The following is a 24,991-nucleotide window of genomic DNA, read 5'->3' as shown; positions in this document are numbered from 1 at the left end:
TGTACCTGCAATATGGAATTTATCTTGGAGTTCCCATCCTGCCTGCTAGCAGGATGTGGGGTCAAATGTTGCCATCACCCCCCCTCCCCCCGGAGATTTAAAGTGTCTCTTCCTACTGTAGTGAGGCAGAGTAGTGACCCATAAGACTCACAGCTGGAACTCTCCCTGCTTGCTCCCCGAGATGCACCACACATTGGGGACACAGGAGAACTGTGACATCGCATGGCAGATTGAGGAGTCTGCGATAGCTCAACATTTGGATGCACTCCCTCCGTCTTGCCGGGGAGAGGAGGGTGGTTAGGCCGAGCACTGACTCGCACAGCCTCATCCCAGGCAACCTCCCGGCCCGCTCCTGTTGGCAGCCGCCTGAAGAATGTCGCAATCTCTGCTCTACCTTGCATCTGGGGAGGGGGCGGGTGGAACGATCACGCTGCGAGCTCGTGGCCGCTCGGCTAATGAGAGCTCGACTCGCAGCCCAGCGGCCAATCAGAGCGTGGGTATGAACAGACCCTCCCCCCGGCCATGGGACAGGGACCAATAGGAAGCCAGGCCGCTGGGAGCGAGCATTGCCCGGGGTTCTATCCCGCTAGTGCGAGGTATCGCTCGGCCATGGACGCTGCGAGGTCAGTGGTTAACTTCGGCGCCGGACCCGCCAAGCTACCGCGCTCTGTGAGTACCGGGAGCCCGGGCCGCGGGGGCGGGGCTGGGCAGGGGGCAAGCAGCGGGAGGGAGGCGGTCCAGCGTACCCTGCAGGCCTAGTGACTTGTCCCGGTGCTGGTCCTCTTCCCGTGATTGCCCTGCCTGCCGCGGGCGCCTCACCTGGGACACCTTCGCCTCCACGGCGGGAGCTTCCGTGCGCAGCTCTCTGGCCCGGCAGGTCACGCTCCCTGTCGGCTGTTGTGGCCTCTTGCAGCGCCCGGGAAGGGGCCGGCTCCCGTTGGCTCCGGTCGCTGCAAAGGTGCAGGCTGTGAACACTACGCTGCAAAATAAAGTCCGCTCTTGGGGCGTCAGTCAGGAAGAGAGGGAATTCGCTTTCTAGAAAGGACTCTCGCTCATCCCGACTGTGCAAAGGAAAAGGTCAGAGTACGCTAGTTCGAGGAGCAGCTCAGTGGTTTGAGTATTGGTCTGCTAAATCCAGCGTTGGGGGCTCGATCCTTGAGCGGGCCATTTAGGGATGTGGGGCAAATGGTTTTTTTCTTTCTTTCTTTCTTTTTTTTTTTTCCTCAGAGGAAGATGGTGCTTGGTCCTGCCAAAACAAGAGGGCAGGGGACTGGACTCAATGACCTCCCAAGGTCCCTTCCAGCTCTATGAGATATGTGTTTCCGTGTAACTGCAGCATCTGATAGTGTAACCAGAGCCACAGCCCTGTTTAGGCTGTGTTCTAGCAAACCAAATGATTTATTTGGTGATGAGCTCTCCTGGGAGGTACCCGCTTCTTAAGTGATACTGTGTGTGAGTGTTTGCAGATGGTTTCCTATAACTGCAGGAATTAAAGCTCAAGCTAAATGAACACTCTTCAACCAATTTTATATGAGGGGGAAATGATGATGTCTAAAGCATAGACACAACCCTTTGGAAAGTTGCATCAGCAGCTATCAGTTATCCAGTTACTGCTGAATGGAGGAGTGGCTCATCCTGAATTTAAAGCTTCCAATTTTCCAGTCAAGTTATGTAATGTCAGCTTTTTGTTTTTGTTTTTAGGACTTGTCTGGGTTTGCTCAATTCTATTCTTGTTATGTAGTTGCTCCTCTTTCCCAAAGTCAGTTGTCTATGGATCAGCATCTAATAGAACTTCTGGAAATGTTTAGTAGGCTGTATTGCTAATAAACTTGTTTTAGCTGTTGTAAAGCCTCGCTGTGTTTTCCCACCACTGCCTGAGAGTGTGGAAAGTTGGGGTATGGACTCCTGTTGCCAGCACCCACCCTGCTGGTCCCTCCACCAGCTGCTGGCTTCCTCTCCTGCCCACAGCAGGGTTGGGGGGCACGTGACCTCCCACCCCTTTATATGTTGCCTCAGCCCAGCTGATTAGCAGAGAGTCCACAGCTAGCTTTTTGTTTCCGCGGGTGGGGCAAGTTTGCACATGCCTTGGTGCATGTAAAAAATTATTATGCACATGGATGGAAAAAATTCACACATTGGTGGAAAAGATTAGAGAGAACATTGTTTGTGGCCATAGCTGTCAGAACCCCAGTTTTCCCATCTGTATAATCTGGATGGCAATACCATTTTGCTCTTATAAAGCACTGGGAGGTCCACAGATAGGCTCTGATAAATGTTCCAAGTGTTGAGGTGCTAAATCAGGAGGCAGAAGAGTCCAGCAAATCTATGCATGTACCATAATAGTCTGGGCATAGAACTATGACTTCAGATGAAGAATACCCACAGTGGGCGTATGTCATATGACAGGCTAATCAAATCAAGCCTGTAACTATTGTGAAGTTGTGGTAGTATCTGAACTTTCAGTAATTTTATAATGAACTGAGAAATGGCACATTGCCCAACATGCAGTAGTTGGGAAGTTTATGCTTCAGCACTGGCACATACAGTGATGCTCATATGCACATTGATTTGTTTTTCTTTTTTTGGTAGGTTTTGTTACAAGCACAGAACGAATTGGTGGACTATAAAGGACTTGGTATTAGTGTTCTTGGTAAGGTGGTTTTTAAAAGTTCTGTGTGTTTTATAGATCTTAGAAGTGTAGATAGTTTATGAAATAAGTAAGAAATTTTGAGCTATACATTTCAATCACTATCCTATTTCTTATCCTCTGAAATCTCTGGAAGAGGGTCTCAGAGTCCTGAGGATCTGCTTACAAGTTTTTTTTTCCCTCTATGCTAATTGTCCACCGGAGGCTATGGAGTGACGTTGTCAGATGTTTTATATGTTTAATTTATTTTATTGGTAAAACACTGAGGCCTAGAGGCAAGGCACTCAATAAATCACAACTAGGGCTACTGGATCATTATGAGACATGTTTGTTCATTAATTTTGACGGTGGAGAAAAAATGCTTTATAATGCCCTTATTTATTTATATTGCAGAATCCTTCTAAATGTATATGAATTTATATGAAGCTGATTTTACAATTAAGAAGGAAATGTCTGTCTGTGTCATTGTGCCATATGCATGTCACTTTCACTTTTTAGAACCCAAGCTTGCAAAACAAAATGTAAACAGTTTATGCAATGCACGTTATTTTAAGAGCCTTAGTAGTCCTGCTCTACCAGGTTAGAGCCTTCTTTTGTTTTAAGTCATAAACCTCTACAAATAATGCAGGTCTGATCAAGAAAATTAATATGAACAATTCTTTGCTCTTCAACCTGATTATGGAACAAAGAAGCCTCTTAAAATTATGCTTCAGTTACAGAGCAGCTCTACAGTGAGGATGTTAAAATGATAAAAAAAGAAAATATACTTGGATTGTTTCCAGAAACAGAATTAAAAGGGTGGTGCCAGAGAAAGGGTGTGGGAATCTGGAGACCTGGGTTTTAATCCAAATTCTGCCTCTGGCTGCTTTGGTGTATTAGCCAGATCGCTGGGGTCAGATTTCAAACTCAGATGATTAGCTCTGTATTTTGGTATCTTAAAAATTGCCCTGAATTTCAGAAGTGTAAAACATCTACAAGTGGAATGGAAATTAATTGGAGCTTCAGATGCTTGTTACATTTTAAAGTCAGGTCCCTTACTCAGTTACATTTCCATGTTTGAAAAAAATTGGTCTCAGCATATCTGTCTCATTTCATTTTTGTAACATGGGGATAATACATATTAGCTTTTCTAGTGTGGTTAATGTTTCAGTGGAAAGGCGGCCTACCCCGATTTGGTGAAACACATGCATAAGTGCCTTGGGGCCTGATCCAATGCTTATTGCGTTCAATGGAAAGGCTCTCATTGAATTCAGTAGGTTTTGGAGGTTCTGCATGTTGAATAGGGATGGACTTCAGAATATGATAAGTACTTTGCTGAATTGGGAACTATATGTGAGCAAAGTATTATTAAAATATGGTGGTTTACATTGGGAACTGTTGGCTTACAGATGTTTTTGAAGCTCAAGTTTGTGTTATGGTTTTCTTTCACGTTATCTCTGTTTTTTCTACCACCATGCAGAAATGAGCCATAGGACATCTGATTTCTTAAAAATTATAAACACAGCTGAAAATCTCTTGCGTGAATTGCTGTAAGTTTTTGTAAACTAACTCATTGATCAATGTGAAATCCCTTCACATCAAAGGACTTGTTTGTCAGATACTATAGCAATAACAAAATATATAATATTTGGGACTGAAATTGATCTTGCTAGTTTTTGTTTTATGTGAGTATGCTAAAATGTTTTTTATAGGTTAAGCTCACTAATATGCTCACTAATTGCATACTTTTAGCATATGTCTACCTTGATAGTAGTCTGTAAATCTTTTCCTTCATGAGTCCATTCTTTTTTCCAAAGTTAGAATTTCAATGTCAGAAACAATCTTAAAATAAATGAAAATCTGTGATTTCCTCTGAAACTAACAATAAACAAAACCATCCATGAACACTGATTCTGTTGTAGTATGCATACCCATCTTATTTATTGTTTAGACATGTTACAATAGAATTAGTATTAGTGAATGCCTTTGTTCATTTCTAGTCTCTTAAGAAATCTGGCTTGTTTCTGACAGTCTTAGGCCGTTTCTACACAGGCCACTTCCTTTGGAAGTGGCATGCTAATACAGGGAGCGAAAGATGCTAATGAGGCGCATATGCAAATTCCCTGCACCTCATTAGCGTAATATCACACGATTTGGAGTCCGGAAGAAAATTTTTGGGAAGAAGGGGCCTCCATAAGGAGGACTTCCTTCCGGAAGCGCACCCCCCCGACCCCCGCCCAACGGCCGCACTTCTACACGGCGTTTTTGAGTCCAGAAGAACGGTCTTCCGGACTCCAAATCACATGACGTTATGCTAATGAAGCACAGGGAATTTGCATCCACACCTCATGAGCATCTTGTGCTCCCTGTATTTGCAAGGCCTGTGTAGAAACGGCCTTAAAATGTTTGTATTAGCCATTGAAATGGCTCCTAATGACTAGATCAGACCAATACAAACTAAGTGAAATTTCTGCATTAAAATCTTTAAAATGACCCTGTCTAAAAGTGATACATCTTTCTCAAAACTTGCAGTAAGAGTGTACTAAATCCTGTGCATGGTTTTGATTGAAATAGAAAACTTTCCTTCTTTTACACAGAAATATACCAGAAAACTACAAAGTTATTTTCCTGCAAGGGGGTGGGTCTGGTCAGTTCAGTGCTATCCCACTTAACCTCATTGGATTAAAAGAAGGAAGATGTGCTGATTATGTGGTCACTGGAGCTTGGTCAGCAAAAGCAGCTAAGGAGGCAGAGAAGTATGCCAAAGTGAACATTGTTCATCCCAAACTTGGAAGTTACACAAGTAAGTTGATGTTTAACTTGCTGTATATCCAAATCTTTCATTTTCTCACATCTAACAAGATTTTCAAGATGCTCTAGAACAGCGGTTCCCAACCTTTTCGAGATGGGGACCTATTTTGACAATTCAAGAAGACCTTGTGACCCAACGCAATTCAAAACCAGAAGGGGCAGAAGAGGTTCTCTGGGAAAAATGCACCCCTCCACCCCAGAATGCTCCCTGCCCCCCAGCTTAAGCCCCTCTCAGTACGGGTTGCCAGATTTTTGGAAAATTTATGTGGGACAGAGAGACCCATCTGTGGGAACCCACGCCAAGGCTTCCTGTCCTTCATAAGATTTCCCAAAAACTGGGGCAGGGACCCTGGCAGCCCTGCAGCTGGAGTGCTGAGCCCTGACTGGAAATGCCAGCCATGGGATCCCTGGCTGGGGTGTGGAGACCTGAATGGCTTTCAGCCCCCTCTGTCCACAGGCTTAAACTTCTCAGCCACCCAAGCCCCTCACCTACCTCAGAGGAGAGTTTCAACCTGCTGCTGACCCCTACTGCTCCTTCATTGAGCCATCTCCTCTGCCCAGCTCCCCTCCTCCACCCTTCCTACTCCCTTCCCCCACCTGCAGTGGGACAGTTGCCTGCCCTGCAGGCTTAAATGGGACTCAGTTTAATTGGTTACAGGGAGGGATCCCTTCTGCCAGCTGTTAAACCAATTACACACACATCTCATGGAGCTGGAAGGGACCTTGGGAGGTCATCAAGTCAAGTCCCCTGCTCTCTTGGCAAGACCAAGCACCCTTTTTTTTTTTTAAAATGTGTTTGCCCCTAGCTGTCCCCCTCAGTGATTAAACTCACTGCCCTGGGGTAATCAGGCCAATGCTCAATCCAATGAGCTACTCTCCCCCACTCCCAAATTAAATTGAGTTCCATTTCAACATGGCAGGGCAGGGACTGTGAGCTGAGGAAGAATCAAGTGGCTGCAAATCGTTCCTTAAGAGCCCAGCTGGCAACCCTTAGCAAATCTAATGGCAACCCATGTTTGGGTCCCGACCCAGAGGTTGCGAATCCTTGCTCTAGAAGAACATTTCTCTCACATCTGAAATGATTGTCAGGTTACTGACTAGGACCAGTTAAACAGTGGAGTGTCCAGCCTTTTTGAATTGCCAGCAATGCTGATGTATTCTTTCAGGCAGCCAGAGCAATTAGATGGCTCAGCGTACTCCTTTGAGGAAGCCATAGAAGCTCCATCACTGCAGGACTTTTAAAACTGAGCTGACCCTAGAAGTTGTAGGGTGGGCAACAATCCTGTCTTGACAGGGGATGGTCTGGATGATCAGACAGGTCTTCTGCAATGAGTTGTGCTGTTTGATGACTAATCTAAATTAGCATTTCTCAGACTGGGGTCTGCAGCTCCCAGGGGTCCGGTGGCTCTGCTGTCTCTCTCTTGCCAGTGCCTCCTGCGCAATAAAAGTCCAGTAGCACACTGGGGCCAAGGCAGGTTCCCTGACTCCACATTTATCCCTAAAGTGGCCAGCATATCTTTGTGACCCCAGGCACAGCGTTTCTCTGCACGCTGCTTCTGCGACGAGCACCGACTCTGCAGCTCCCATTGGTTGGAAACTGAGGACAATGGAAGTTGCAGGAAAGGTGCTCACAGTCAGGGCAGCCCTCTAATTTTCCTGCCTGGGAGCTGATGCCAAAAGAATGTGCCAGTTGCTTTTGGGGCCTCCCAAGGTAAGGGCTGCATGGCTGGAGCCCTCATCTTCTGACCCAGCCTAGAGCCAGCACCCTGCATCCAAAATCCTTCCCAGAGCCTGCACGCCATACCCTCTCCTGCACTCCAACCTTCTGCTCTCAGCCTGCTGAGAGAGTAAGTGAGGGTGAGGGATTCCAAGCACAGAAGTTGTGTGTGTGGAGTGAGCAGGGCCTTGGAGGAGGCATGGATCAGGGCTGAGGATTCTGGGAAGGGGGCAGGGCAAGAACTGAGCAAGGATTGGGCCTTGGGGGTCCTTAGAAAAAGCTGAAATTAAAATGTAGGTCTTTGGGTTGCTAACGTCTGAGAAGCGCTGATCTAAAGCATGTAAAAAGCATAATTCTTTCACAAGAGTGCTGTTCACTGCAGGTGCTGGGGATTCCAGTTGTGAAAGCTGCTGAACGCCTAACCTTCTGGGATTCTGGCCTTCCCTAGCACTTCCCTGGGTTCTGAAACCATTGGGAAAGTTGGCTGGTTTCCCCTGAGGGCCAGCCTGCAATGTTGGGAAAGAAACTGGCCACTGTGGTGGTGGTGGGTTGATTGGGAAAGGGAACTGCATAGTGACTGTCCAAAAAGACTTCTTGGACAAAAATGATGAAGTGACTTACGTGCCCTAAACTCCTCCTTCCCTTTGCCTGAGCAGCTCTGCACATATCATTTGGCTGGCTCTAGGTGGTGTTCAGCCTCTTACACTGCAAAAGGTTTATCTTTAGTAGTATTAACATCCTGTTAGTTCTTAATTTTTACCTCTAGTGTCATGAGCTCTGTGTTAAATAGAGTTTTGCCATTTACTTAAGTGGGTGCAGACTAAAGTCTTTACAGATGGGTACACGCTTCTTAGAGCAATAGGCTTTCTTTTGTACCTAGTTTATAGGTGAGTTTGATTTGTTGCTGTTAAAAAACATGGTTACCGAGCGTAAGAAAACCACTCTCAGTAGCAATGTAAAGTTCAGTGTCAAACTATAGCTTCCCACCAGCAAAATGAGAGTGCTGATTCTAGCTGTCTTCAGTAACCTTTGTTTCTCCTCTTCTTATCTGTCTCAGAAATTCCTGACCCAAGCAGCTGGAATCTTAACCTAGATGCCTCTTATGTCTATTACTGTGCTAATGAGACTGTTCATGGTGTGGAGTTTGACTTTGTACCTGATGTTGGAGGAGCAGTCTTGGTTTGTGATATGTCATCAAATTTCTTGTCCAGGCCAGTAGATGTTTCCAAGGTACAGTATCAAACATGCTCATTCTACAAAGTGTAGGCTAACATCTTCAGACTTGGATGTATAAGTGGCTGGACTGTGTTATTCCCTCTGAAGCCATTGGAGTACAGGTCTCTTCTCAGATTCCTTTAAGGAATTAAGCACGTGTATCTGAAAATTGTGCCTCTAATAAGCTGTCTTGTTCCCTGAGAATTGGGCATGTCAGATTACTAATTAGTGCTGAGTGAGTGCTCCGCACTGTGCACTACGGTAGCCTCAGATAGCTTATGCTGACAAGCATCTAAGGGGCTACGTCTACACTAGCACACTACGTCGAAGTAGCCTATTTCAAAGTAAGAACATCGAAATAGGCTACTTTGACGCGTATCATCTACATGTCCTCCAGGGCTGGTGCTGTCGAAGTTCAATTTTGAAGTAGCGATGGGGAACGTCGAAAGGAGCTGCCCCAGAAGGAAATGCGGAGCGTCCACACATACAAGCGCTACCTGTCAAAACAAGGGGCCAGCAAAGTTTGCAGACAGGGTCACAGGCTGGACTAGCCCTTCTGGGGCAAGAGCAAGCTGCTCCCTTAAAGGGCCCCTCCCAGACACACTCCATCTGCACAGCACGAGGTCCACAGAGCCGACAACCGGTTGCAGACCATGTGCACACAGCATGGACCGCCAGCAGCAGCAGCAGCCAGAAGCCCTGGGCTGAGGGCTGCTGCATGCGGCAACCATAGAGCCCCACAGGGGCTGCACAGAGCATCTCTCAACCCCTAAGCTGATGGCTGCCATGGAGGACCCCGCTATTTCGATGTAGCGGGATTCGGATCATCTACACGCGCCCTACTTTGACGTTGAATGTCAAAGTAGGGCACTATTCCCATCTTCGGATAGGTATAACAATTTCGATGTCTCGCCACCTAACATTGATTTCAGCGTTGAAATAGTGCACGGCGTGTGTAGATGCGGCAGGTGCTATTTCGACTTTGTGCCAGCTACTTCGAAGTAGCCGGCTAGTGTAGATGCACCCAGAGTTTTTCCAGTGTCTTAAGTGATGTTGAACTGGCTCCTGAGTATTAGTTTTTTCTTCAGGAGGTTACAGCAGAGGCAAGCTATCGGGACTTCTGGATTCCACTGTTTACACTGCCACAGACAAGCTTTCTGACCATAGTCAAGTAGTTTTAATCTTTGTTTCAGTTTGTCTGTGTGAAACAGGGCTATTACACCCATATTTGGAAAGTGTTTTGATATTCTTGCATGAAAGGCACTATAGAAGCATGAAGTGGTGTTGATTTGTGTATGTCTTCACTTTTAATGAAACGTAGGCATCTGACTTTCCATAGCAACTTATGCCAGGGAATGGAGAATCACATAGTTTATTTTCTATTTGTATTTCATCGAGTCGCCTTTCCTTTGTTTCCTTTCTGATAACTAGAAGTTCTTGGTCTTGCCATGAGTGCGGGGGATTGGCCTTGATGGCCTCGAGGTTCCTTTCAGTTCTGTGATTATAGGGTATCAGTTCTGGACCATGAGTTTGTTTGAAAATGCTGCTTTTTGTTTTCAAGTAAATGGTTTTGGAGGTACAAACTAAGACAGTCATCTGTATGAATAGTTTTTTGTCCACTGGATGGACCCTGGTAAATAAAGTGAAATTCTTGAGGTGAACTGCCTCAGATGAAAGAAGTTACTTAATTTTGACAGTACAGATAACTGGGGTAAATATTGATTTATCTGTAATTTGGAAGTGACCCCTGAAATCATAATTGATCCCCCCCACTCTTAAACTTCCAAACCTGGGATTTTTTTTAGCCAGTCAGATAACACTGTGTATGTCTTGATATTTATAAAGAGAGAGAACTTATAACTGTATAATAATCCTGAGTAAGTCATTGCTTTTAAGAAAATCCTTTTCTTTTTGTTAAAGTTTGGGGTCATTTTTGCTGGGGCCCAGAAGAACGTTGGCTGTGCTGGAGTAACTGTGGTAATAGTGCGTGAGGATTTGCTGGGATTCGCGCTCAAAGAATGCCCTATAGTATTGGACTACAAAGTACAAGCAGGAAATGGCTCATTATATAACACTCCTCCATGCTACAGGTAACTTGTTTCTCCAGCAAACTCCTAGGCTGGCATCTGCTGCTCCTGCTGTTGGAAGAGGTTCAGAAGTGGAATGTTCATTTGCTACCAAGTTACAAAGGGGCTGGAGGATAAAGTACAGTAAATCAAACAATTTTGACCTTGAGTGAAGGAACTGTTTTTGTAAGCCCCAAATCTGTGACTTAAATCAGGGCTGAAGCTGGGAGTTGAAAGAGTGTAGTATGTACTTTTTAGATGATAATAGTAGTTTTTGGGCCAAATTCTATGCTGACCATGAGCTGAGGTAGGTCCCTTGACTTATGCCTCAGATGATTCAGGGAGAAAATTTGGTCATTAGTCTTTATCCTCTATCACTCTGTCCAGGTTAATGTAGCTCCCACCTTCGGCAAACAAACCAAAGCCCTGGATCAGCTACACAGAAAGGAAACCTCCATAGGGAGTTTGAAAGTTCCTTGTGTCAAGTTTCCCACAGAACCTTCCCTCAAAGGTGAGGGCCTACTCCACTTTTTTTTCCACCTGCCAAAGAACCCAGCATTTCAGACCCTAGAGTGTGAAGCTTCCCAGCAAGGCCAGAGCCATCTGCACACAGAATTTGTGTCTCCAGAACAGATCAAGGGTCCCCTTTCCCTGTCACTGCCCCTGGAATACCTGAGGCAGTGAACCCCTTATGGGGGGAGAGCACATTGCATTTCCTTCCCTCTGTAAACTGACTCCTTCCTGTGTAGTACCTGGGAGTGGGGACTAAAGCTATGGAGGGGGCTGATTGCTTATCTGAATGATGGGTGGAGGAAGAAGGGTAGTTTCAGCAAAACACAACTTTGGGCCTAAATATCCAAGTCAGAAACTTCCTTTCAAAGTGCGTCGTGCACAACCGATTCCCTCTAGCATCAATGCTGGAAAATGTTGATGGCAGCCGCTTATTCTTTTGATGTTGTTGTGAGATCATTAGCTGCGATAACTTTTAAAGTGAGACTGGAGCCCAGAGTGTGAAAACTGGCCTTTTGGTGACTTTTGTATTTATCCAGTGTCAGACTGTTTCATATTAAAATTGCACAGATTACCACTTCAAGATCAACCTGGTATCCAAACATAAAACTGTTTTTCCTGCTTCATAATCACCACCAGCAATCAGGATCAGAGAATCAGAATAAACACTAAACTAATGTCCAGCATTCTGTCACCTGGAACTCTCAGATAACCTGTATGTCAACCATAAGTAAATTTTAGTTACGTTTTCCATAAGTACAGTATAGTGAAAGTAAATACAAATAAATACAGCATAAGTTTACAGTGTACAATACTGCCGTTGTTGGTAAATAAAATACTCTGCGTGTTATGCCTTGCCTAGGTATACCTCTCTGTTATCCAGAATATTTGAATATCTGGCAACTGCCCGGTCCCGGGGCTGCTGGATATGAAAGAGTTTATTGTATCTGCCAGTTGTGTATATATAGATGAGGCACAACAAAATACAGCTTGCAGTTCCACAGCTACTGCACAGTGACACTCTGCAGCTACCAGTAGAGCAAACAGGTTTTGCTAATGGAAGATTCCAAAGACGAGTAGGCCCAATCCTGCCTGATGTATAGTAAAACTTTTATATTGACTTCAGAGGGATTGGAAGCACTTCCTGTACAATTTATGAAGTAAAAAGGTGCTTTGAAAAAAAGACAACCAAACCAACCACCCAGTGATCTTATCCAAAACTCACTTGTTAAAGTATATGTCTTTTACCCCAGATTTCTGTTTTATAGCAAACTTTGGAAGAGTACATGGTGCTTTTAAAGGTCAAAATCCATCAGTGCCACACTGATGTGAATGTAATGTTACAGCTGGTATTTTCCATATGAGTCAGGAATTTTTAAGCCTTATGTTTTTAGCAAAGCTGTGATTGTACCATACCAAACATTTAGTATATCTCCTAGATGTGATAATCCTGGTATTTGGGGTCTATCTTAATGCCTTAACTTGGTATATAAGTGCAGTGAGTCAAGTTATCAGTGATGTGGGAACTGTGACTTTGAATTTCCTGAATTTTGCAAATGTTAAGTGTGAATCACGGTACTGACCTGAAAGAGAAGTTTTTATATACATGTATTTATATTTATTCTTGGACTACTAAATCTCTAGAGAGAGTACTCTCATTTTAGACTTTGTGGGGCTGGAGCTGCATACTCCAAAGTGCACTGCACCCTTATAGAGCATGCAGATTTGAATCTGGTGTCATGGCCCAAAAACCCTCCTGCTGGGGCCCTCGTGAAGTCATGTTACAAGTCAGATAGATTGCTCATTGCGGGGCTCAGGGGGGTTGACCTTGTCAAATATAAATGGGCTTTGTACATGTAGTTACATATTTGCTCTCCCTGTTTACTCAACTGTGTAACAAAGTGCTGTGCATGCTCAATAGGCTGTTTTTACTAGTTGATAAAGCCTTTATTTTGTAATTGCTTATTTTCTGGCTTGACAAATTACACATTCTGCTTAGGATAATATGTATGTGCAAATGATGAGTTTTAAGTTCAGACCATTCATGGGGTTTCATGTGCAAAAGCATTTCCATTTTAAAAACTTAAAAAAAAAAAAACCCACCCCCATTTGGAACTTAGTTTTGATTCCACATTTGAGGTACAAACAAAATTAATTTCTGGGCTGGAATGGACACTGAGAAATTTCAGTGGCTGGTGATAACAGTGTACAATGTTAGCTGAAGAGACACTGCCTACAGATTTATTAATAGGGGAAACAGTCATTAGATCATAGCTTTTTTTTTTTTTTTCCTCTCTTCTTTCCACCAGAGCCACACCATCTATAGGAAGAGTGGGACAACCACCTGGGCCCTACACTTTGGGGAGCCTCATGGTTCAGAGCATGTGGGGGCAGGGAGGGGCTGATGGTGGCAGCAGGGTTGGTCTCCCCCCACACATTTCTTTCTTTTTTTTTTTTTCCCCCGTGGCACTCCAGGGGACTAGAGCTGCTCAGAAATTCTTTACTGTCCTGGCTGCTGGCATTGCCTGATGACTGCCACAGTGTCCTAGTTCTCTACCTTACTTGTGCTGCTCCAGCAGCCTACACAGAGCATCCTGACTTGGCCTGCCCCTGCCCTTCTGTGCTTCTGTCTTACAGGGACAGACTTTTCCATCTTCTGGCAGTGGGGCCTTCCAACAGTACAGGGAGCCCCACTCCCAGCACAGGTGAGTGCCAGCATCCAGTCTCCATCCAGGCCACTCACACACAGACTAAACCTGGTGTCTTCTGCTCCTCACACACCAGCTACGTCTACACGTGAAGCCTACATCGAAGTAGCTTATTTCGATGTAGCGACATTGAAATAGGCTATTTCGATGAATAACGTCTACACGTCCTCCAGGGCTGGCAACGTCGACGTTCAGCGTCGACGTTCAACATCGACGTTGCGCAGCACCACATCGAAATAGGCGCTGCGAGGGAACATCTATACGCCAAAGTAGCACACATCGAAATAAGGGTGCCAGGCACAGCTGCAGACAGGGTCACAGGGCGGACTCAACAGCAAGCCGCTCCCTTAAAGGGCCCCTCCCAGACACAGTTGCACTAAACAACACAAGATCCACAGAGCCGACAACTGGTTGCAGACCCTGTGCATGCAGCATGGATCCCCAGCTGCAGCAGCAGCAGCAGCCAGAAGCCCTGGGCTAAGGGCTGCTGCACACGGTGACCATAGAGCCCCGCAGGGGCTGGAGAGAGCGTCTCTCAACCCCTCAGCTGATGGCCACCGTGGCGGACCCCGCTATTTCGATGTTGCGGGACGTGGATCGTCTACACGTGCCCTACTTCGACGTTCAACTTCGAAGTAGGGCGCTATTCCCATCCCCTCATGGCGTTAGCGGCTTCGACATCTCACCGCCTAACGTCGATGTTAACATCGAAATAGCGCCCAACATGTGTAGCCGTGACGGGCGCTATTTCGAAGTTAGTGCTGCTACTTCGAAGTAGCGTGCACGTGTAGACACGGCTACCATGTCCTTCCACTGCCCTTCCTCCCTCTCCCAGCACTAGGTGGTGTGTGTGGTGCTTGCCACCAGGCTTCAGGCTATTGGGGGGGGGGCATCATTATAACCCCTCTACCTGAGGGTCCTCTTTGCCGCCTTCATCCCCCACCCACCCACAGTACTGGGACCTGCAACTCTGTCACCACCCACTAAGCCTGTCAAATTACAGAAAAACAGCAGAGGGTTCCCACCAACTCCCACTATTTTAGAAGCTTTAAAACTCAACCTTTTAAAGTGCTCTAGAATCTGAGTGAGGTCCTGTGGCACCTTATAGACTAACAGAAAAGTTTTGAGCATGAGCTTTTGTGAGCACACACTCACTTCATCAGATGCTCATGCTCAAAACTTTTCTGTTACTCTATAAGGTGCCACAGGACCCTTCGTTGCTGTTACAGATCCAGACTAACGTGGCTACCCCTCCAATACTAGAATCTGAGTGGTTACTCTGATTGCTTGGAAATCTGCCTCCTGGGCATGCAGAGGAGCACTAGTGACCCAAATTTGGAGTCACTTGTCCAAGGGATCCCAAGTTACAGACTGCTCCCCACACCTGTTTCCTTCTGTTCTGTTAAAGACTGAGGTGCTAAGTATATCTGGATGCATCACAGGCAGACTTCATTGAGATAGTTGGTTGTGAACTCTCCCCACTATCAGTTAATATAGCTAACGCTAAGTCCATCACAACCTCCTTCTGCACTGGGAGTTGTGCTGTAGCTGCCTGTAGAGCGTTACCTTGTGTGACTGATGGGTAGGGCAATTTGATTTTGATGAGAACGTAATCTGTCTTGGGGGCAGGAGGCAGAGATTAGGCACGTGAATGCTTCCTGAGTAGGGAAGTCATAGAGGAGAAACTAGGAGGCAAAGAGAGAGGGGATTTGGAGGGGAGTGCGGGGGGAAGATAAGCTGGGGGTTCAGATGAGAGAGACATAGCACCACCCACGTCTTCCCATGAACCCGCAACCCCTTGCACTCCTGCCTGCCTACACTGCACTGCTCCTCCAGGCTCCAGTGCCCCCCAGTTCTGCACTCCAGCACACCTACATGCTCAGTGAGCATACAGTGACTAGCACTACCAGCCACAGAGACAAATGGAGAAAACGCAGCTTCAGGTGTTATGAGAATTCATCCTCAAGGGAATAAGTCATGTCCTTCAAGCCCTTCAGTTCCTTAAATTACTTGATGGTGCCTCCCCAAATTGCAATAGTATACAGAATTTTGCTGAGAATTCCAATCACAGTTGCTTCAGGGGAGCGCAGTTTTTCCAAATTAAAAATGATTAAGAACATCTTATAGCCCGCTAGGGCTACGTTTACACTTACATGCTAATGGCCAAATTGAAGAATACTAATGAGGCAGTGAAAGGAATATTCAGCGCCCGCATTAGCATGCTGCCAGCACTGCTGCAGTTTGCTCACCTGCAGCTCATCTACATGGGGGTCCTTTTCGAAAGGACCCTGCCAACATCAAAATCCCCTTATTTCTATATTTGATGTTGGCAGGGTCCTTTCAAAAAGGACCCACATGTAGATGAGCTGCAGGCAAGTGAACCATTGCACTTCCGAAGTGCTGTAGCTGGTGGCATGCTAATGAGGCACTGGGTATTCATATCAGTGCCTCATTAGTATTCTTTGATTTGGCCATTAGCATGGCCATTTCGAAGTTTCTCATAAGCGTAGACATGGCCTATATCTTGAAAGACTGGGTGAACTTGCCATTCGGTCCATTCAGAAGGAACTAGAATCAAACTTTCAAATCCATACTTCTGATTGGCATGGCAGAAGGGTAGGGAATTTGCTGCGGCTGACAGGTTTAAAAACATCATTTAGGGCCCAGTCCTCCAAACCTTACTTGCCCTAATCTAAGAGCAGTGTTTGCTGCAAGAAAGTCTAGAGAGATGGATTTCAGGATATAAGCAGTGTAACTGATCATAATCAGTGGTTTTTAAAATTATATGAACATAATTACAAAAAAGAGCTATAAGATAATTATACAGCTGTGTGTTATCAATATTTAACCTGCAGCCAGCAGTGGCCCTTGAAAGTTAACTATAACCAGATGTCACCTGTATAAAGAGTGTTAATGGGAGGCCGTGTAACTTGCCCTGGGCCCAGACCCCACTAGGGATAGCCCTGCTTTCCATCCAGTACTTGGCCAATTTTTACTTTGCAACAGTGATCTATACTGGAGGATGATTCAGAATCCAGGCTTTAATACTGACCTAAATTTTGGCAGGATACAGATCAGTAAGGAAACAGCAAAGCGGCTTTCTTTTCCTTCTGCCTCCCCCTGCTCTGTTCCAGCCTTAGCTGGCAAGCAGGCAGGAAATACTAACTGAATTTGCATGAGCCATTTTGCAGAACATTGAATTAAATTAATGTGATGTTTGTAATCTTAACCTCTTGGCGGTCAGAGTCCTGACTTTCTGACACTAAGCTCCTCTGCAAAAATTAATATCAGCTTTGCTAGAGAAATCTTATTTTTCAGGCCTGAGGATTTATTTTACATTTAAAGCTTCTCCAAACCCATACTTTTGATTGGCATGGCAGAAAGGGTTCGGGAATTTTCTCTGGCTGACAGGTTTAAGAGCATCGTTTAGGGCCCAGTCCTCCAAACCTGACTTGCCTAAGTATTTCCACAGACTTCGCTAAGTATGGGCAGTTAGTAAAATGTGTCTTATGCAGTCAGCCAGTGCAAAGGTGATATACTACTTAAATCTTCAAAATTGAGTTTTCGCTGCGTAGACCTCTGCACAGGGATAAATGACACTCTGTAGTCTTGAAGATTGCAGGCACGGGCCCCTAAAGCCATAAGCTGCTGTGTTAATTTATCACAGGGAGTCCATCACCTCGCTCTTTCCATGATGTGTTTTGGAAGCATTTAAAGGGAGAAATTAAAGGTAGGGATGTTAAAACAACTTCCTGTTAGATGCCTATGAGAGAGATTTGTAGGGTAGTGTTCACTAAGCACTTCCTTGGAACCTAATGGAAGAATTAATAAAAGCAAACATGTTGGAAATAGACCATACAAACTTGTGAACATTTTGTTATGTAAAGTGGTGTAGTCATGGGAAATGCCTGAACTCGAACAAGCAGTGTTTTGTAGACAGAACACAAAGGCAAAAAGGCTTTGGAGGTTCTTACATAATACTGGGTAACTGGCTGTGAAATAGCTGATCTGTAGCCATGTGAAATCAACAGACTGCCAGCTCTGTGCTTGAATTGGATTTAATAATTATTGTTACCACAAAGATAATTGTTTAATGTGAAAAATAACTTTTTATATGACAGTGGGGTCATGGACGTATATTTAATGGTCATGAAAATAAGAATTTCTGGCATAAAGCAAGCAGGTGCAATACAAGATCATCCACAGAGCTTTTCTCAGTGTAGTGACACAGAGTCTAGAACACATCTGTTGTTCAGCTCTGGGTCTCCCTGAGACTTTGCCAGTAAAATTGCTTGTTAGTTTCAGTTTTGCAGTCCTTAGAGGCAAAATGCTCACATGAAGTCTGTAGCCCTGATAAAGACTCTGACAGGTGTCCTTTGGTTGTGCAATTACAGGTTGAACCTCTCTAGTCCAGCATGCTCTCATCTGGCAACATCCATGGTCCAGCATGGTTTTAGTTAGCTGGATATCCAGTTATTATGGCTTTATGGTCCCATAAAGTTTGTTTATAGCCACCAGTCCTGTCTCTCAATGTTCAGTGCTGTTATTCAGCTGTAATTTACCCAAAGTGTCTTCTAAAAGCCCAGCAAGCTGTGGAAGAGTTGATAGTGTGCTAGACAATATTGACCTCCTGTGGTTTGTCAAATTCTGTCATTTGGCACTGGTCAGGTCCTGAGGGTGCTGGGTTAGAGAAGTTCAACCTGTGTTTTATGGAGAAAATTCTACTAGGGACTAGGTTACATCCAGCAAATTTTTGCCCCTTATGAAGTTAACAGTTATTCCACTTAGGCCCAGAAAGTTGTCATTATTGGAAATGTTCAGATGTTAAATATGTATGCTGTTAAAGAACAATAATTGTTGAAATTTTGAGAATGAAACCTGATTATTAAAAAAATGGGAAAGAGTAGTAATATGACTTCCTAATGGTTTTTTCTTTTGTTTGTTCAGTATCTATATCATGAGCTTGGTTCTGGAATGGATAAAGAACTGTGGTGGAGCTGCAGCTATGGATAAACTTAGTTCAGTCAAATCACAAATGATTTATGATGTTATTGACAGTTCAAATGGATTCTATGTGTAAGTTACAATGACTTGTTGCCTTGGCTTTTAATATGTTCACATTTCTGTATTTCAAAAACAGTGAAACTAGAATATCGCCAAATGATAACTCCCCTCTCACTGCCCAGGATTTTACCTTAAACTCCTTGTCTCTGGTCACTGTCCAAGGATAACTCAATCTGTTGCACTGGGGAGTTACTTAAATCTTAGCCTATACAGTTCAATTGTGGAAGTATATTAAGATCTCTCTTCTAAAAATTATGAATTTCAGTTCCTAGGATGTGAGTCTTACCTATGAAAGCTCATGCCCTAATAAATACATGTGTTAGTCTTTTAGGTGCTATTGTTATTTAGGAAAAAGGAGTCTATCTTCATTCACCTTAAGGGATTCATGGTCAGAAGGTGTTATACTATAACCTATGTTTGGTGTAGATAATTCTACTTTTTCCTGAAATTGATGTCTAGAAATTCTGATTAAAATTAACAGGAGGAGGATCAAGTCTAAAAGTAAACAGTGTAAAAATAACATGCTTATTTTAGTCAAATATATCTGCAGTTATTTTCAAGGATATCTAACCATGTGGCAGATTTGAAGGGTTATTAGTTATTTATGAGCTGAAGGGACCAAAAGCAACGTTAGACATAAGGTTGTGTCTACACTAGCAAGTTATTTCAAAAGATTTTTCGAAAGGGGGTTCTTCTGAAAGATCCCCCGGAGCATCTACACACAAAAATTGTTCTTTCGAAAGTCAATCGAAAGAACATGGCACTCCTTTTGAAATCACTCTTCCTTTCCCATTTCAGGAAGAGTACCCCCTTTCGAAAGCTTCTTTCAAAGAAAATGTGTGTAGATGCTCCACAGGCTCTGTTTGTTTTGTTTTGTTTTTTTTTAACTGAAAGAGTAGCCCTCATGGGACCTGATCTTTCAATCCCTGGCCCATTCTTTCGAAAGAGTGTCGGCTGGGTGGACACTCTTTTCCGAAAGAGCAGATCACTCTTTGATCTGCTTTTTTGTGTGTGGATGCCTTCTTTCAAAATAAGTTCTTTCAGAAGAGATTTTCTGGAAGGACTTCTTTCGAAAGATCTCTGTCGTGTAAACATAGCCAAAGCGAAATTAAACAGTTACCCTGAGTTAAAATAAGTAACAAACTAGTGAATATTCAAACTTTGTAGAGCTATTTTGCCTTTGGGATAAGACAAGAGATTCTTAGATTTAACCAGTTTTCCAAGATAGAGTGGGATTTTCAATGAAAGTTGGTTTCAGCCTTCATATGGCCTCTTCGTAATACCTGATACTTTCAGCCTATTCATTCTATTTGTGGACATAGCCTTTGGCAGTATGGTGATTGAGGTTTGAAATTACTCTACTGAAGTTAAAGGGAGGTTTTACCCCATTGATTTCAGTGCGAAGAGGATCAGCTCCTGACAAAAACACTGACAAATATAAAATGTTGCCAGCTTGTCACAGCCATACAACAGGCATGTCTGCATAGAGAGCTAGGTAATTTCCAGCTCAGGCAGACATGCCTGTGCTAGTTCTGATCAAGCTAGCGTGCTTGATAATATTGTCATGGCATGGAAGAGGCTGATTAGTTTGGCTAGTAAGGGTTTTAGCTAATTTCATATGCAAAACAGCTGGCATTACCCACTGGTGTGTTGCTGAAGTTACACTTCTATTTTTAGCACATTAGCCTGATCAGAACTGATACAGGTATGTCTCCTTCAGCTGGAAGTTTCTCTCCCAGCTTGAAGCACAGACATACCTGTAGTTGTGAGCAGGACATAAACCACTGAAATGGTGGGTAAATAGACTGTGTCTGAAAGCTTAAGTGGCAAATTACACTCATTCCGAGGTGTATGCTGCTTACCATTATGTATTGCACCATCGGCAGCTGCTAAGACAGCAACAGTTTATACTGTGTCTCTGATTAAAAGTACAGGCTTAACAGAAGCTGTCTCCCCAGCTGTGATGTGCCATGTAGGCAGGGGAATGCTTCTGTGACAAGCCTTTGACACACCTACTGTATTTTATACAATACCACAATCTACTTGGTGCACTTGTACTTTTCCATACATGAGATCACATAAAATACGTCATTTGATTTAGCTGTTAGCTTGCTTTAAATTATACCTGCATCATTTGACTAAGTTGCAATCTTGCAAAAGTTCCAGTGCAACAAGTTTCTCAGATGAGAGAGTTCAAATTCCCATGGCTGAAAGGACAGGCGAGACTGACTTGTGCGGCTAAACAAATATGCGATTACTGAGACTAATACAGGCATTGTGACTTCCATAGGTGGATTAAAAAGGAACCTAGATGAAGAAATAAAATATTGTAATTATATTTTTTGCAAATTTTCCAGATGCCCTGTGGAGAAAAAGAGCCGAAGCAGGATGAACATTCCATTCCGCATTGGCAATATTCAGGGGGATGAAGTGCTGGAAAAGAAATTCCTTGATAAAGCTATGGAATTGAATATGATCTCTCTGAAAGGACATCGGTAAGTACAAGCCTTCAATGGATTCATTTTGTTTTAACCTGTTCAGGGTTGTGGTTCAAAATGGGATGAAATGGTTGCCATTCTCCCTCTGCACTGTACCAGCACTATCATCTGAGTTGAGAGCACTGGGTTGGGCAATCCTGAGATTGTAACAGAAGCTCCTGCTTCTTTTGGTCTTGGAAGGTAGGAAAAAACTCACTTCCTGTTATTGCCATTCAAGTCTAATGGCTGCTCTTCTGAGTCTCGTTAGTCAGGAGTTGGCTCTTGAAGACAGATGCTACTACTATATTGGATGTACAACTTCAGGAGCAGAGGAGTAAAGTGTTAATTTGGGACTTGAGTGGTCTGGGATCAGTTTCCAGCACTTACACAGACTTTCCGGGGAAACTTTGAGCAATTCATTTGATTTCATTATGACTCAGTTCCTTGTCTGTAAAATGGGTTTAATAGCACTTTTGTATATCATAGGAGTTATGTGAGATTCCAATCCGTTAACCACTAGGATAAAGGAGGTCATATAAGTAACTAAAATAGATACTCAGCTCCCATGGACATCAAGGGAAGCCGTGTGGCCATATCAGAGAGAATGTTCCCTTTCATTATCGTGAATGTGAATTATTCCCGTATAGAGAGGGGAAGATAACTGTATGCAAGCATACCTTTGCTGATAGGTACGAAACTAACAATTTTTCTGCTCTCAATTCAGATCTGTGGGAGGAATCCGTGCTTCTCTATATAATGCTGTGACAATAGAAGATAGTAAGAAGCTTGCAACATTCATGAGAAGCTTCATGAAGCTGCATCAGTCATGAATGTGCATGAATTAGTGCAATGCTGCACATCTCTGAATAAAAACAAAGGATTTGTTGGTTTTTGTGAGGCTACAAAAATGCACAACTTCAGCAAACAAGAATTTTGGTTTCGTTTATGCACCTTTTGCAGGTAATTAAAGGAGGATGAAGGGTCCAATCCTATAATAGCTTGGGCATTCTCAGTTTGTTTAAATTGTGGACACTCAGTACCTGACATGATTGGCTCTTAAATTTGCAAAGCAGCTAACTTTATTTGGAATCTAACCATTGTTAATATTGTAATATACTGTCACTCAGATTCTGATGTAAGTCGTGCTGCTGCACATACATGGAAGTCAATGTGTTACTATGCATTTACCCTGGATTCTGTATTTCCATTCCCAATCTATCTGATGAAGTGGGTCTTGCCCATGAAAGCTCATGATCTAATACATTTGTTAATCTCTAAAGGTGCCACATGACTATTTGTTACATATGTAATTGTGATTATAAGCTATCCCAGTTGTGGGAGAAAAATCTTGTCATGTTTTGTTACCCTGGCTTCTACAGTTTTTTTTTTTTTTAAATTAATGCCTTGTTCTCACTCAGTTTCAGCAGTGCCTGGTACCATCTGCTTATTTCTATAAGAACTTCATAAATACCATGGACGTGTACATAAGGCTAGAAGTGATGTTAAACAAGAGAACTTGGTTAGTATGTCAAATACATTCCAAGAATGCAGCTCCATAGCCTCCAGGGATATGGATGTCAGCATTTCCAGACTTCACACCTAACTTTTAGACAGTAATTCACTGGCATGAGGCTCACTACCCCGAGGAGTCCCAGTATAGTAATAAACATCACTGTAACATGTATTTGGCTGGGATTTTTATTTGTTACATCTTTCGAGGACAATAAGACATATACATGTGTAAGATGTTTGTTTCTGCGTGCATTTTGTATTTGAAACCAGTGTAGGGTATTTAATTGTGTCTCTTTTCCCCTCTCCGCAAAAGCTACTCATTTTAATTCAACCGCCTGTTAAACTGGGTCCCTGACAGGTCACCTGATTATACCCTCCTCCTCCTGGCTAACTGCCCACAATCCCATCTTGTTCCTTGGCAGTCCAGATCACAGCAGCCAAAATAGTTTCTTTTGCTGGCTGATAGGACCGTATCTCCTCCCTTCCTTAGTTGCTTCATTAGCTTTCTTCCTCTTCTGCATCATTTCGGCTTTCTCATCTTCTGCCTGGGGCTCTGAACAATTCAGCTGGTGTACACCTTGGTTGGCCTCTTGTCTCCGTCACTCTGCCAGAGAGAACACCCTCCCCTCTCCTGCACACACTCTGCATACTGTTCCCTCACTTGTCCTAATTTCAGGCTTTCCTGACTCCTAAAACTCCCTCTCTCGCCCTTGTTTCAAGGACCTTCGTTCTACATGTAACTTTCCTAGCAACCTTTGTCTTCTGTGTAGCCCACAGTCACTAACCAATGCCAGTAAAAATGCTGCCAGCTGCCTTTCTTAAACCAAGGAACAAAAGAGTCTGTTCACAGGGTCATCCGGAACTCCTAACAGAATTGTGTCTGATTTTTGTGTTTTATTTAGGCTGTGAGCTCTATGGGACAGGAATGTCCTTTGCTTTTTATATAGTGCCAACAAGAGTGCTGAAGTCTTAATAATCTTTATTAAGGACCACTTCACCCCTGTGTAATTTCACTGAATTCAGTGAAGTTCCATCACTTGTGAATTAGAATCTAATCAGCAGGTTCTGTGACTGCTGTTTTAAGAAACCACTGCCAACTTATTTGTTCAATTCATGGAGAAAATAAAATCTTACAACACTGAGCAAACAATGCATCTCTCTTCTTTTGAGGGCTTCCAGGCTATTTTTCCTTCTGAATGAATGAGTAGTAAGTACTTTGTACAGATTGTACCTCTCTAGTCTGGCACCCTGGGGACCTGAGTGGTCATCAGCGAGGAAATTTGCTGGACCAGGGGAGGTCAGGTCTCTAGGCTTCCCTGGGGGCTGTCAGCCTGCTGACTGGGCTACCCACCTGGACACCACATGCTCCCAGGCTGCCTGTGAGGCTCTCTGCCCTGACTCACAGCCACAGGGCTGCTGGTGAGGTTTCCTGGCCCAGCTGTCCCTTGAGTGCCCCAGCCTTGTTCCCCACCACTGTAGGGCAGCGGGCAGGACTCCCAGCCACCAGCTCCCCAATACCTCCCAGGCTCCCGACTGCTGGACCTATCTTGGCCCATCAGCTCTGGACAGCTGGGGCTCTCTGGTCCAGCAACATCCAGGGTCCTGGCAGACCAGGGATGTTGCCAGGCCAGAGAGTTTCAACTTGTAGTATTTGTCCCCGTCCTGTTTATGGGAGACAATGGATTTCAGGAAGGTGGATTTTCGTGAACTCAGAGAACTGGTAGGTAAGGTCCCATGGGAAGCAAGACTGATGGGAAAAACAACTGAGAAGAATTGGCAGTTTTTCCAAAGGGACGTTATTAAGGGCCCGAAAGCAAGCTATTCCACTGCGTAGGAAAGATAGAAAATATGGCAAAAGACCGCTTTAGCTTAACCAGGAGATCTTGGATGATCTCAAAATAAAAAAAGAATCATAAAAAATGGAAACTAGGACAAGTTACAACGCAAACAACGCAGGAATGCAGGGGAAGATTAGAAAGGCAAAGGCACAAAATGAGCTCATACTAGCTACAGGCATAAAGAGAAACAAGAAGACTTTTTTGCTTCTAATGTATTTATAAAGAGGGAGACCAAGGATAGGGTAGACCCATTGCTCAGTGAGGAAGGAGAAACAGTAACAGGAAACTTGGAAATGGCAGAGATGCTCAATGACTTCTTTGTTTGTTTCTTCACTGAGAAGTATGAAGAAGGAATGGCTAACATAGTGAATTCTACTGGGAAAGGGGTATGTTTAGAAGATAAAATAAAAAAAAGAACAAGCTAAAAATCACTTAGAAAAGTTAGAT

The 24,991-nt window shown here is 43.9% G+C and overlaps 1 protein-coding gene across 4 annotated transcripts; it reads left to right on the top strand.

The window, feature by feature from the left end:
- Positions 1-560: 560 nt before the first annotated feature.
- On the top strand, positions 561-23,843 carry PSAT1 (phosphoserine aminotransferase 1). 4 transcript variants are annotated; one of them, XR_012645630.1, is made up of 11 exons: positions 561-669; positions 1,228-1,425; positions 2,590-2,650; positions 4,107-4,176; positions 5,224-5,429; positions 8,212-8,384; positions 10,290-10,459; positions 18,601-18,729; positions 21,075-21,212; positions 21,919-22,154; positions 22,613-23,843. XR_012645630.1 is itself a non-coding variant. In XM_074994726.1 (10 exons), exons 2-10 carry the CDS (start codon positions 1,315-1,317, stop codon positions 22,022-22,024), a joined length of 1,164 nt encoding a protein of 387 aa, XP_074850827.1. In that variant the 5' UTR covers positions 561-669; positions 1,228-1,314; the 3' UTR covers positions 22,025-23,843. The 4 variants fall into 4 exon arrangements, 3 of the variants coding, with proteins under 3 accessions (XP_074850827.1, XP_074850828.1, XP_074850829.1); XM_074994726.1 differs by having other exon boundaries at positions 21,919-23,843; XM_074994727.1 differs by lacking the exon at positions 1,228-1,425 and having other exon boundaries at positions 575-669; positions 21,919-23,843.
- The last annotated feature ends 1,148 nt before the right edge of the window (positions 23,844-24,991 follow it).

The sequence above is a fragment of the Carettochelys insculpta genome, chromosome 5, assembly GCF_033958435.1.
Source record: "Carettochelys insculpta isolate YL-2023 chromosome 5, ASM3395843v1, whole genome shotgun sequence".
NCBI classification, from domain to species: domain Eukaryota; kingdom Metazoa; phylum Chordata; order Testudines; family Carettochelyidae; genus Carettochelys; species Carettochelys insculpta.
Note: the sequence above shows the minus strand (reverse complement) of the source record. Positions and strands in the feature narration are given on the sequence as shown.

Bases quoted from the DNA above. Each gene is read 5' to 3' on its own strand.
- PSAT1 (XM_074994726.1), top strand. From the start codon at position 1,315: ATGTGTTTCCGTGTAACTGCAGCATCTGATAGTGTAACCAGAGCCACA. The intron at 2,651-4,106 runs GTAAGGTGGTTT...ACCACCATGCAG, and splicing joins ACTTGGTATTAGTGTTCTTG to AAATGAGCCATAGGACATCT. The intron at 4,177-5,223 runs GTAAGTTTTTGT...TCTTTTACACAG, and splicing joins AATCTCTTGCGTGAATTGCT to AAATATACCAGAAAACTACA.